The sequence below is a fragment of the Manduca sexta genome, chromosome 24, assembly GCF_014839805.1.
Source record: "Manduca sexta isolate Smith_Timp_Sample1 chromosome 24, JHU_Msex_v1.0, whole genome shotgun sequence".
NCBI classification, from domain to species: domain Eukaryota; kingdom Metazoa; phylum Arthropoda; class Insecta; order Lepidoptera; family Sphingidae; genus Manduca; species Manduca sexta.
Window position 1 is genome coordinate 10,166,711 of NC_051138.1, and position 13,609 is coordinate 10,180,319.

Consider the following 13,609-nt stretch of genomic DNA (forward strand, 5'->3'; position numbering starts at 1 on the left):
CAGACAAGTATACGAAGCTTATATAACAATAATCGTTTTATTTATATTTCATCAGTTGCATAAACATCAACAGTTTGTAAAATAACAATGGTAAAATTCTTTAAACATTTATTACAAATAAATAGGTACCGTTATAAAACTTCGCGAAACATTTGACGCGATCACAGCAGTGTTCACAGTTCACAAGTCATAGTGCAAGTCGGGGCTGTCGTGGTGGCGCACCGCCTCGCCCAGCGCGGCCGCCTGCGCCAGCGTCTTGACGGCCGAGTCGGACGTGAGGTGCTGCCACCCGCGCTCCGCCCACGACACCGCCGTAAAGCACGCGCCATTGCTCAGGAACGCGCGCAGCGTCACCGCGCCCACGCCGCGCCCCATGCACCGCCACCCCTCCGCCCGCACAGACTTTACCAAGCAGTCCCACGCGTTCGCGTACTGTCCCGCCACGTCGCCCTGCAGCCGCGACTTCACCACGTCTATCGGGTACAGCAGCACCCACGACAACGCGCCCGCCACCCCGCCCGCCGCGAACACTCGCGTCACGGACCGGTCTCCTCGAGTTAGAGCTTCATATGACGCGAAGTAGATGGCGAAAGCGGGGCTATCGCGAGCCACTGTGATACCGAATCCACGAAACAGGGCCTTGTATCCTCCTGTTCTGAGTATGTGTCGCGCTCCAGCCCAAGCACCCGTAGGCATTCCTTCGCTGGGCTTTGCAAGTTGTTGACGAGTTTTGACTAGTTCAACAGGCGCGCATGCCAAGCTCTGGAGCGCTCCCGCGACCGCGCCAGCTATCGCGTGAGTCTTCAACGAGTCCGGGTTCGGTAGAGCACGTCTTGTATTACCATACGCTCCAAACACTATTGCATTGACTGCTGCGATGCCACCTAGAGGGGCACCAACTCCTCGATACATATTTGCTAATGTTCCTCCTTTCAATAGCGCCTTCGTACATTCCAGCGGACTTCCTCTCCCGGACTGAATGTGCACTTTTAAAGTGTCCAATGGATGTCCAGCGATTATTCCCGCGCAACCTGAAAGCGTAAAATTCATAATAGATATTTAACCCTATGATCAATTTAGGAGCTTTCTATACATATGTATAAGTTTAATACCTCCGATACATCCAGCTATGAAATCCAGTGCCATATTTGCGGATTATTTAAACTTTCAACAGGAGGTGCCTGCAACAAATAAAATATTATAGTAATTAATTCCTTTTAGAAGTTATGGTCATTTAAGCTCCAAGTTGTATTCTAAAGTAAAAAATATGCAGCCCTACCTTTTAAAAATAATGAAGAGAATTGTACACGGAATTCGTATAGCCTATGCGTGAACAAAATCCAGTGGAGCAATCATTGAAATTATCGATAATTGATTATATAGGTATATGGTCTGCGCAAAGCGAATGGTCAATTTCATATTTACCAAGAATGATTGACAAAACGAATCCTCACCTATCCGGTGTTCAAATCAGGTAGTCGTAATGGGAATTCACGTTGTCTCCACTGGAAGTGATGCCAATGAACATATTGGTGGAGAGGTGGACGACGTCGGCTATCCATCCGGCGACGGCCAGCCTCTCGTACGCACGAGACGAATATGCGCCGCCGCCAGGCTCGGCCCGCCAGCTCGAGAGATCCTCACATATATTCATTATTATCACTCTTCGGGTCGCGCTTATCTACGAGGGCAAAATGCGACTATAATCACAATATACAATTACGGCTGCTGCATACATCTTAACAATTTCATTCAAATTTGTGGATTTATAACAAGCAATAACAAGTGTGCGTTAGCAGAAATATTCAAAAGAGCCACAGACCATTTCAATGTAGGTAGCTGTTATTTGCATTAATAGATTTTTTAAGAAGTATAAATATACTTACTTTATAAATCAAACCCGATGCTATTGCAAAACAAATTACACCCCCGTGCTCCCATAATATGTTAAAATGATGTAGATTCTACCAATTACTATACCATAAAAATGCCACAAAACTACAACGAAATAGCCTGCCGCCAGTCTGGTTAATTTTTCTAAACTACTTAATTTCTAGATTCTTACTTTTCTACACTTATTTAACTCTTCCTTGTATTCGAGAGAACTAGGAAATCACCTCTCTCACTCAGCACCCATCCTCAGCAGCCGGGATTCCTACGAATACATTGGTCTCATCGACGTAAGTTGTTAAACATTGGCGACGTCTTTCAATACTTACACGATATTCATTCTAGATACACACCAAAACCCTACGATTGCTTTTTAGTGTATTGTGGATGTTTCCGATCTTTGAGACCCCGGCGAATAGCGCTCAACTACGTGTTACGATTGTCTGCATAAGTCGCCTTTGCCCGCGCCTCCAATTGTAGAAATCGGAATGGTTTCAGAAGGCACTCTATTATCCATTTTGTGCGGGAACACACAATTACACGAAACGAACATCCACGATGTCCCATATTTGCCGTACTTACTTACCATGTGACTGGTAGGGAACACCGTGGTAAAATTCGCCGAACACTTCCATTCCTATTACTTTCTTTTGAATAGATATAAACATTCATTTATACATAATTCACGCCTTCTATTCGCGAACTCAGAAGCGAGTGTTAAATAGGTAGGTACCTAAATAAGTTTGTAACTTTGTTAGAAATAAACCCAGAATCCACTGAACGGTTAATGATTTTAACATGAAGTGCTGTATGAATTTATAATGTAAGGGTAATATATTATAAATAAATAAATTATTAAATACCACAAGAATCTCATTGTGCCTGATAATAATAAGTAGGTGCCTATTAAATAATCCAGTAGTTTGTTGTCAGTTTCAGAAGCTCCAGAGCCAGACTTTGATTTTGTGAACAATTGCTTCATCTGTGCCAAAGCGATTCAGGATCCAAGTAATCGCGTACAAGCCGACAACCGCGGGTTTGTGTTGTACATAATGAGAGTATAAAAAAAATTATTATGAACCTTATAAACACACGTTTTGATGATGTTGCAATGGACATTGCTTAACATTGAATTTCTTAACATTTTCGTTTATAACTTTTTTATTTATAGTTCTACGACAAAAAGTTACTGGACCAAAGTTGTAGAGAATTTAATTTGCAACAAAAAATGTTTATAATTTTTTTTCTCAGATAAATAGTACATCGTAAAAACCATTTCAACCCCTATTTTCAAGATGGCGGCCGTGGGACAAGGGCGGCGACCCCACAAACTTGGTTTTAGCTTTACACTGGCCCCCCCTACACTTCAAAAAAATAAAATTGCGTCCCCTAAAAACGTAAGGTAAGGCCTAAAAAATGTAACATTTCAATGGAAAGAGAATACAAATACTACAGATATTTCAAACTGCCGCCAAAATGACCCATAAAAATGGTAGAGTTTTTTTTTCTATTATATGGTTACAAGCACTGAGTTGCTGTGCTACGCCAATGTCAATATGATAGAGTTGGTAGGACATGATATGAAAAAAAGATTTGTAATAGCGGCTTAATTTTAGCATTGAGCCGGTACAATGTCCTACTTCAAATGAGGCGAGGCGTACTGAGCCTCGGCGCTTCAATGCGCGCCTTACTATTTTGTAATGTTAATACTCAAAAATCAAAATCTGAGAATCAAAATATTTCCCTCTCGCTCGCGACTTGAACCGCAGTACAATAATGTTCATTGTAAAATAACGTCCTATTGTAATTTATAGCATGCGGTTCTCTACCTCTCTGCCCTCGTGCTATAGTTAACCAGAAACGAAAAATGAGTAACACAACTGCCGCGACATAAAGTTTGATGTAGTACAATATATAATTTTGAACCACTTACATTTTGACGTCATGTACGGGACAAATGTACCGCCTCTTGTATGCCCTACTCAACATTAGACTGGTGGCATTTGGAAAAATTGTTGTTGCAACTTGCACTTTTGACTTCACCAAAAATATAATACAATATAGGAATAATAAATTAACTTTAAATAGGTACAACGAAAACTCCTACGTCTTATCGACTCATAATTACTATTTATTTGGGAATTGCGATTTACTTAGCTGCAGCTAAACATTTCAGAAAACAAACAGGAGATAACATTAATCAATCCTCCTAAATGCATTTTATTTGAATGACATTATGGATAATAACGATAAAAACGCAGAAAAGCCTGAAAAACCTGAAGAAAGCAATATTGCAAATCAAGAATATTTCGAAATAAAAATCCCTTTAAACTTATTCCAATATCTTAGTGCTGAGGGTTGTGATCTGCAGAACTTATGTCGGATCTGTTTGTCTCTTGATAATGACGTGATGTTTCCAATGTGCAATAAAGACAATAGTTTATTATCTGATATGTTTACTAATTTCACGTCCATACCGGTAAGTGAAGTATTAAAAACCAACGCAGTTAGTACTGCGTTTATTATTTTAGTAAATACACGAAGTTGTAGCCCAAGATCACTACTTTCATATCTATAATTGAGATAAACTTTGCGTTAAATTTGAAATGAGTCTCACTTCCCTTTTTGGTGTCAATGAAAAAGTCAACTTTACTTTGCCAAACCCAGGGATTGAGCTCAAGACCTAAGCACCGCAGTTTTACTATAATACTACTGCACCACCGAGCCAGTCACAGTTAAAAGTGTGGAGTAAAGTTTTGAAAAAAAAACATCTAGATAACCATAATATACTTATATAATATGTAAAATTTTTTCAGGCTTATGTAGGTGATGGTCTGCCTTCGAACATTTGCACCTCATGTCAAGCTCTAGTTGTTAATTGCTATGAGTTCAAGGGTCTATGCGAAAGATCTGATTATACTTTAAAGTCTATTTTAAAAGGTGAATTCACAGCCAAAGATGAAATACTTGATAATAATGAGTAGGTATTAAATTTTATGTTTCACTACAGTAATATTACTTGGTATGAGTTTTGAATAATTTTAACATAATGAAAAGACTAAGATTAAGTTACATTATAACACAAAAAAACAACGCAACATTGTTCTTAGAATGTAGCAAATAGTGTCTGTGCCATTTTATTGGGATTGGTTGAGAAAATAACACGACTAAGCCATTGATTCCTTGATCAATCACAAATATCAAAATAAAAAGACGTTGAATTACGATTCGTGTTTTTGGGGCATTCTAAGGGAGCTGTCTAGGTTCAGTTTATCCTGAGTAAAAATTGTTGATTTTGTTTTTAAGATTCAAACATACTATTCTGTGATAATGAGTTTATAATATGTAACAAGTGACATGATTACAGTAATATACAGAATTCACAAGAATCAAATAAAGGAAAGGAAGCAGAGCAGCAATATATGAAAGAGGATGAAGATGTCCAAGGTATAAATAATAATTATGATTTGATATAAAATTGAAATCTATAACATTAATTATAATTTAATATCTTTTAAAATGTTTTTATTGAATCTTTTAAGAAACAAAAAAATATGATAAGATTAATATTGCAATTTTTTTTAGATGTTCAGTATTTAGAAGACTTTGGTGAGGTGTCTAGTGAAAATGGGGCACAACAAAATATTTCAGGGAACACAAATGCAGAAGTAAAGTAAGATATTTCATTTATACAATTATGGTGTCATTTTTTCATTGCATACTTTTTAATCACCCATTATTACAATTGTTTCATGAAATAAAGAAAATGATCTGCCTTAAAAACATTTAACTATGATATACCTAAATAGATAATGATTAAAATAATGTTTCACTAAAAAAAATACAACAAGATATTTCAATAGAATAATATACAAATTATGTAGTCTGTCATGAAATAAAAAATCTCATGAACATCTATTTTAAAATTATAATTTATTTTGTTGTTTGTAATTTTATTTTTAGGGACCCGGTAACCATTCCCGCTACAGGTATGTATGACATGATATAAGTTATAACATTGTATTTCTTAAATGATATATGTTAACTTATAATATGTTATTTTGTTTTAGATCCAGAAAGCTTGTTGAATGAAGCTTATTTTGTAAACACTGCAAGTAATAAGAGAAGGCCAAGTTCTTATGCATGTTCATTTTGTGGTAAGGTATGTTTAATGTTCTTATGTTATGAAATTATTAGAATTAATTGACATGAATAATATATTAATAAAAAATTATAAATATAACACAATTGTATTTACTATAAAAAGAGGAATATTAATAATGGCAAATATGTAATTAATCATTTTATCATCAGAATTATATGAAGTTGAAAACTCTAAGGGCGCACATAAAGAACTCGCACCAACAATCTGAACAACCATACGCTTGTAACCAGTGCAAGGAATCATTTAATTCTGAACACGATCTTAAGCTGCATTCAGCGTTACATCCAAAGGGATCCATGTGGAAATGCAATAAATGCGAGAAGGAGTTTCATTGTAAGTTCATTTTTAGTGGTGAAAGGTGATACATTGCTATTTTGTTACTTGTCTCAGAAAATGGATATCCTTGAGTTTCATTCAAATCGTTGATTAGAATCTATTCACAATCATGGCATCCAGAATATAGTTAACATATGAGATGATCAATAAAAAAAGTTGAGAATAAAGTCATTTACATGCACACCCAACAAAAAGTGTTCTGGGTAGGCCACTTCCAATAAGACTGGCCAGAGGCAACATTGCTCGACATATATTTTGGATAGGAGTATCTTCATTGTTCTGGATGTAAAAAAAAATCTAATGATATTTATTTTTTCTTTATTAGCTAAATCCATGCTACGTCGCCATATCCAACGGCACATGGAGTCAAAGCGGTACGCGTGTGAGACGTGCGGCAAGTTGTTCATCGAACTGTACGCACTGCGGCGACACACGCGCGTGCACACCGGCGAACTCGTCGAAAAGAAACACAAGTGCCATCTCTGCGATAAGAGGTATGGAGGTTCATTTATTTCTGCCACACTTACAACCTGTAAACATGTTTCGGGCAATGCGTTGATCATCTTGTTTGCGCATGTTCAATGCTTACATTCACACCTGAGCGTACAGCATCGCTTAGTTTTTTTTATATAAGAATCGTATATAGCTATCTTACTATATACCATGTGATGCGTAGGTACCGCTGGAGCGCGCAGCTGTCGGCTCACGTGGCGCGTCACGCGGGCGCGCGGCCGTGCGCCTGCGCATGCGGCAAGTCATTCCCCACGCCGCGTCTGCTCGCCAGCCATCAGCGCGTACACGACGACCGCAAGCCGCATGCCTGCCACTACTGCGATAAAAGGTCACCACACACCTAATATTCCCATAGTATGCAAAAGTGTAGAGATACATTCTTTTAGCATGAGCTAGATTTCAAATTTTTGTCCCAAATACCAAAATAAGTTTTCGTTAGCATGTTTACTACAGTGGCCCAACAAATGTACTACGTTACGAAACTCCACATGTAACTGAACAGCACTTGTCCTGATACATGATAATTGTGGAATGTTAATTCATTATTATTTAACATAGATGCATTGTACTTTAAATGAGAATGGTTTAAACACTGCTTGGAGGCAGCCGGCAGTGCTAACTTTGGGACTGCGTAAGTGAGAGCCAGATATACTCAGCGGTGGTATCTGCCCAGACCACTCACCCCCGCAAATCCCTTTGTAAAACTAATCATTGTTGCAGGTTCCGGCACGAGTCGACGCGCAACACCCACCACCGCACACACACGGGCGAGAAGCCATACGTTTGCTGCACTTGCGGGAAGGCTTTTATACAAAACTCAAACCTCACACTGCACATGCGCACTCACACCGGTCTGTAGCTTGTATATTTGGCTAGCTTTTGATCGCGGCTTCACCAGAGTATAATCTAACTTCGGTTAAGTGATTTAGCTATGAAAGCGTGACACACTTGAATAGTTACCCTCGATTTTATAATATTAGTATGCATAATGTAATTTCAGGCGAGAAGCCGTACTCGTGTTCGATGTGTTGGCGTAAGTTTTCGTCGAGCTCCACGTTGAAGGCGCATTTGCGCAGTCACACTGGCGAACGACCATATGAGTGCAAAATTTGTGGGAAAAGGTATGTCAACTAATTATATTATGCATTGAAACTGAATTTAAGGTTATAGCTTAAGGTCCATTTTCATACATTTTGTTTCACCTTTAATCTGGGTAACTAAACAAATTCACGTCTAGTTAGTGATTAGTTCTCGCAGTTGAAAGAAAAACGTAAAAATAATTAATATGCATGGATATTTCGGCCTTTAAAATTTCGTCATATTAAATTTTAACGGCCGAAATATCCATGCATATTAATTATTTTTACGTTTTTCTTTCAACTGCGAGAACTAATCACTAACTAGACGTGAATTTAAATTCTTTACTTGTCAATACTTGTTTAGTTACCCAGATTAAAGGTGAAACAAAATGTATGAAAAATGGACCTTAAGCTATAACCTTAAACTAATTCACAGTAGATTAATTGTCTAAAAGTAATAATACTTTTTTTAAATAATAATATTCAAAAGTTAAGCATGGACGGTTCTAGCTGTAGTGCCGTGTGTTATTTACAATATTATATTTGTTACAATGACTGAAGAGAAATATTTTTTTTAGATGACACATTTTTGATAATTATATTTTAAAAGGTAGTCAACCACTCTATTGATGGTTGGCTGTAACGAATCGGAAGTAAAGTAGCATGTGTTGTGATTCCCAGGTTCGCGCGTGTCCCACTACAAACGCACATGCGGCTCCACACGGGCGAGCGGCCGCACCGCTGCAGCGCCTGCCCCAAGACCTTCGTCAACGCCTCGCGTCTGCGCGAACACGCGCACGTACATACTGGTAAACTGACATACTACATAATATTTGTAAACTGATATAATATGCATAATCTAGTTGTCGAACTGGCGGGCTAAATCCTGCAACCATTGGCTGGCCTATTTTTTCTTAACAGTTATATTTTGTTATATTTTAAGTAGGGCTAACCTTCGTATTTAAACATTTGAAATTAAATTACAGGTGAAAAACCATTCGAATGTGCTATGTGCGCTCAAATGTTTCCAACGAAATCGCATCTGGTAAAACACCTGAAAACCCACCAACCACAGAAGAAATCCAAGCGAGTGGTGGTGTGCAATCCCGAAATATTAGTCTCCAATAAAATTGTAATCTCAGAGAACACATCGACTATTGAAGGGTTGAAATCGGAGACTGTGAGAGCCGAGGACACGGCGTGCAGAATAGTGATATTAGACTCAGAACAAGCACCCATAGAGGTGCACCTGTCATGTTAAATAGGTATTTGACTCTTAGCAATGTTATACAAAGTAGATTGGACCAAAGTATCAATTAATATTTTAACTAGATGATATATATATATCACGCTTCGTGATTATATGGCCATTTAAACACTATTTGGTAGATTTTTCTTTATATTATGGATTATTAATAATTAAATGTTTTGTAGATTTCATTTGCTATAAATAACAAGAAAATAGGCAAGCTATTTATAGTTCACAATAATTTATTGCATATGTTTGGTGTCTAAATGGTATTGTTATTAGAACATTTTATATAAAATTATATTTTTGTGACGCTTCTGAGGTAGATCGTAAAATGGCATTTGTGTCCTGAGTATTTATTATGGGATTTTGCATTTGAATAGATATTTCCTGAATAGTAAATGTAATTAATCAACGATTGTTAAGGAATAAGAAACCATAAATATTTTAGTAAAATAAAAAATATTTTATTGACATTGTTAATTTGAAATATTATCCCATTTGTCATTATAAGTATTAAAGTACTTATTAAAAATGTTTATTACCTAATAACATGTTTTTTTATTGGCGCACAAGCCTCCGTTGCTTGCAGGCAAGTCATTCGCTCGCCACTAGTGAAACAGTTCGCACGTATAATTACTGGATGGCTGCCCTACAAGACGCGCGTACTACATTAGTTATAGCTCACGCACTGTCGCACTCATATTTAGTTCGCTCCTTATACATCTTGACGTAAGGTTGCTTTTGATGAATAGCAGTCACAATCACAGCTGGTGAACAAAATGCGTAGGTACACACAACTCGCGACCTTTCGCGCATTAGATTATAATCATTCATTAGATTTGGACATACATTTAGAACCCTAGGTATAATGCCTAGATAATTTACTATAATTGATCAAGAACCTTGGTAAAAAGTAATAAAACAGATTGATTTTATAACAGAATCTTTAATTTATCTTACTAAAATACTTTGGGACTAATTGTTACACTACATATAAATGCACCTTAATTAAAACCATGACTTCTTTTTCGCAACCTCATACTTCTGGATGTTGACTAGCATTGATTCATGAATCTCTTTAGCATTTCTATTTTGTCCGTAATAATCAACAAATTCACCGTCAGGGTCAACAAGGTATATTATAATTGTGTGGTCAACCTGAAAAGAAGAGTATGAAATAATTTATTGAAAAAATTATATTGAGTTAGGGATCTACATTATTATCTTAACAGTGTTATGTCAAGATCAATTGAATATGCAATTCCGAAAAGGGACAATCTTATAAATAATAAATATCTAGAAATGTATAATAACAAATAACAACAAAACTTCTGTAAATGTTTATTGCTAATTGAACCCAAATTGTTACCCAAAAGTAATATTGTTCTTTTTTACACTACTTCAGAAAATATAAGTTTTTAGACATGTGCCCTTTTCGAAATTGCATATTCAATTTCATTGTCTTGTAAGTTTCATAGATTTATAAAATCTAAACATTTCAAATCTCAACAAAATTTATTATTACGAACTAAGGCTAATAAACTACATTGCATTATGTAACTCCATTTAGAATACGTACAATGTAATCATTGTCTACATCTTGAGGTCCCGCACTGAAGTACACTCTGTACGATTTGCAGGCTTGTGCAACTTGTTCCTTTGTTCCTGTGAGTCCTAAAAGACGTGGCGAAAACTCCTTGCAATACCTGAAAAGGTATAAAATTATTTGTTTCTGTTTTTATAACAATATTTATATTGGATTGAATGTACATAAAAATACGATGTTCGGCGAGTTTGTTTACATAATCAATGCATGAATTAGTATATCCGACTACAATTATCACCAAAGTTTAAATAATTTCCATCATGTGTTTACATATTTCATTAGGTTTTTTAATACTTATGGTGTACAATAAAGTATTAAATAAATAAATAAACTTCCAATTTCTTTTTCTAATGTAATTAGTGCAATGCAATCTGTGTTTGAAGGCACAAGGGAAACTTAGAATTAAATCATTTTAACCATAAATATATTTGGTAATCTTACTTTCCAACAATCTCAGGTGTATCTCTCTGTGGGTCAACAGATATGAACACAGGCTGCAGAGGTGGTGATCCAGGAGTTTTATCTGCGGATAAATGTAACTTTAGCAAATATACAATATATTATACTAAATAGTAACAATACTATATTTACCGTGCATGTTTACAACTTCTGCAAGTTTTTCAAGTTCATCTGGACAGATGTCGGGACAGTGTGTGAAACCAAAATAGATCAGCATCCATTTACCTAAGAAATCTTTACTCTTAATTAATTTGCCCTGGAAATAATAACAAATATAAATGGGTAGCTTTTTAAATATAATTGCTATGGTAGTCAGTGAATATTTGTTGGATGTTAAAGTGGTTCCATAGTTTTGCTAACATTTTGAACATTTTAGGGTGTAGCAGCTAAGGGTCCAGAGTGTTTAATCCTAGATGCATTGAGACAAATATTTCTATGGTTATACATATTATTAAACTTTACATCTGTATCTTGACTACAAAGTTATATACAGTTTGTCTTACCTCTGGGTCTACTAATTCAAAGGAACCTCCTATTTTCGCTTTACCAAGCTGTCTTTTCCTTTCCCGGTCTAATGCTTCTTGTTTTTCTTTTCTCACATACAACATAAATGCTGTGAGACCGCCACCCACGAGAGCCGTACCAGCCATTGACTTCCATGTTATAGGACCTATAAAAGTCTTCGGCTTTTTCTTAGGAGGCACAGCACACTGTCTCACAGAAGAAGTACTGAAAACACGGCGTAACATACCGCTACTATTTCTTAAAAAGGAATTCATTATTAACTGTTTTTTCGTTATTAACTGTAGTATCACGGAGAGAATCTACTTGGCCAAGGAGCCGATAAATATTTTTATGTAGTTTTAACTCGTAATTTCATAATAATCAGTAATCACTTATCAACGCCCCAGTAGTCGTGTTTTCAGCACGTTTGAAAAATGTCATTTGACATTGACATTTTTATGTGACAATTGACAGCTATTACGGCTAATGTTTATGTTTTTGAAAAGGCAAAGGAAAAAGCTAAACAGTTCATTCGACATAAAAAAATAGGTTCGACATTCAAAATAAAAGAAGGAATATTCTTGTAAAAGAAGATTCAAAATTTCTTTCTTCCTTTCGAAATTTGCATATAAAACTGATAATAAATGTCGTTGGAAAAAGGGCCCCAAAAAAAAAAATTTCGCATGGAGCATCCGCGTACCTCAGGCCGTCCCTGCCTTTCTAGGTGCATAATATCCTTATCTCATAAGTCCTGCTTAAAAAATATCCCGATTTAATTATATTTATGGTACATAGCGGCTTCTACATAAGAGGTAGATATAGTATACTGTAGCGGACTTTTATTTAAAACTATTTAAGACAAACAATCCTACGGTAAACTATCTTTGTCTAATTCCACCGGTTTAAGCAGCGTACGCCAAGATAGTATTTATTTTCGTAGTATGTATCGTTATATTATGACCAAATTACACAAAATCATTCTAAGTTGTAGCTTATGTATTATTCTGATGTATAACCAATATTACTGTAAAGTTTCATCAAAAGAAGTACATGCCTATGTACTTACAAACATCCATACATCCATCCTCACAAATTTTCGCATTTATAATATTAGTAGGATAGTCTATAATTGGTAGTACCTATTCTATTTTGATCGCGCGTCTTCTAGGGGGCGCTAAGGAATTGACTGCAGCCGCCTCTGGTCATTGCGACCAGAGATCAATAAACTAGATGGCCACGGCATCGACGCTCGGGCCGTATCAATGCAAGATGCTAGGGCGGTACAATTAATTGTGACTAACTTATAGTAAATAGTGCGCTGTTTTTATGTGTAATTTTGTTAGTCTGTAACGCGTCTATTTGTAAAACGTCATTTGTTTAATGTCTCTGATTGCTATTGCTTTCTCCGTAAGGAGTAAATCAAACAAAAAAAAAAGATTTTAGATAACTTTAGTGGCGCTAAGTTTTTTTGCTCAAATGTTTCTGCCCAAGAGTACCTGCCTCCTAAGATCGGAAGTGGTGGAAGTAAAAAGTCTATTCGTAAATCTAACATAAGGAATTTAAATATAATTTTAAAACTCAAACACAAATATAAGAAACTATTTAGCAATGGTTTTCATAATTTTACTTTACCTAGACTTCCCATACTTTTGCAGAAATTTGTGCAGATATTAGATAATATATTTTAATAATTTACCAAAACATGAAAGCTTATTAACGAAGCCTTACGTAAGTAGAGCAGCCTAATGCTTCCATTATCTCCCGAGACAATTCTTGTCCGCTCAGTCTTCACACCGAATGCACAC

The 13,609-nt window shown here is 36.3% G+C and overlaps 3 protein-coding genes across 6 annotated transcripts; 1 reads left to right on the plus strand and 2 right to left on the minus strand.

Annotated features, from left to right (window-relative positions):
- Positions 1 to 18: 18 nt before the first annotated feature.
- On the minus strand, positions 19 to 1,626 carry LOC115445399 (mitochondrial basic amino acids transporter). 2 transcript variants are annotated; one of them, XM_030171647.1, is made up of 3 exons: positions 1,455 to 1,626; positions 1,113 to 1,181; positions 19 to 1,031 (listed from the first exon to the last, which is right to left on the minus strand). In XM_030171647.1, exons 2-3 carry the CDS (start codon positions 1,144 to 1,146, stop codon positions 181 to 183), a joined length of 885 nt encoding a protein of 294 aa, XP_030027507.1. In that variant the 5' UTR covers positions 1,147 to 1,181; positions 1,455 to 1,626; the 3' UTR covers positions 19 to 180. The 2 variants fall into 2 exon arrangements, with proteins under 2 accessions (XP_030027507.1, XP_030027508.1); XM_030171648.2 differs by having other exon boundaries at positions 1,426 to 1,600.
- Positions 1,627 to 3,865: 2,239 nt separating this feature from the next.
- Positions 3,866 to 9,781, plus strand: LOC115445401 (zinc finger protein 664). Of its 3 annotated transcripts, XM_030171651.2 has the most exons (14): positions 3,872 to 3,978; positions 4,067 to 4,369; positions 4,707 to 4,870; positions 5,258 to 5,337; positions 5,476 to 5,563; positions 5,854 to 5,879; positions 5,961 to 6,052; positions 6,205 to 6,388; positions 6,717 to 6,885; positions 7,068 to 7,232; positions 7,625 to 7,755; positions 7,905 to 8,025; positions 8,665 to 8,792; positions 8,970 to 9,781. In XM_030171651.2, the coding sequence occupies exons 2-14, from the start codon at positions 4,127 to 4,129 to the stop codon at positions 9,242 to 9,244; spliced, it is 1,866 nt and encodes a 621-aa protein (XP_030027511.1). In that variant the 5' UTR covers positions 3,872 to 3,978; positions 4,067 to 4,126; the 3' UTR covers positions 9,245 to 9,781. The 3 variants fall into 3 exon arrangements, with proteins under 3 accessions (XP_037298106.1, XP_030027511.1, XP_037298107.1); XM_037442209.1 differs by having other exon boundaries at positions 3,866 to 4,369; XM_037442210.1 differs by lacking the exons at positions 3,872 to 3,978; positions 4,067 to 4,369 and having other exon boundaries at positions 4,707 to 4,874.
- Positions 9,782 to 10,161: 380 nt separating this feature from the next.
- On the minus strand, positions 10,162 to 12,257 carry LOC115445403 (protein SCO1 homolog, mitochondrial). Its single transcript, XM_030171652.2, has 5 exons — positions 11,804 to 12,257; positions 11,433 to 11,556; positions 11,283 to 11,364; positions 10,815 to 10,941; positions 10,162 to 10,393 (listed from the first exon to the last, which is right to left on the minus strand). The coding sequence occupies exons 1-5, from the start codon at positions 12,077 to 12,079 to the stop codon at positions 10,244 to 10,246; spliced, it is 759 nt and encodes a 252-aa protein (XP_030027512.1). The 5' UTR covers positions 12,080 to 12,257; the 3' UTR covers positions 10,162 to 10,243.
- Between the last annotated feature and the right edge of the window lie 1,352 nt (positions 12,258 to 13,609).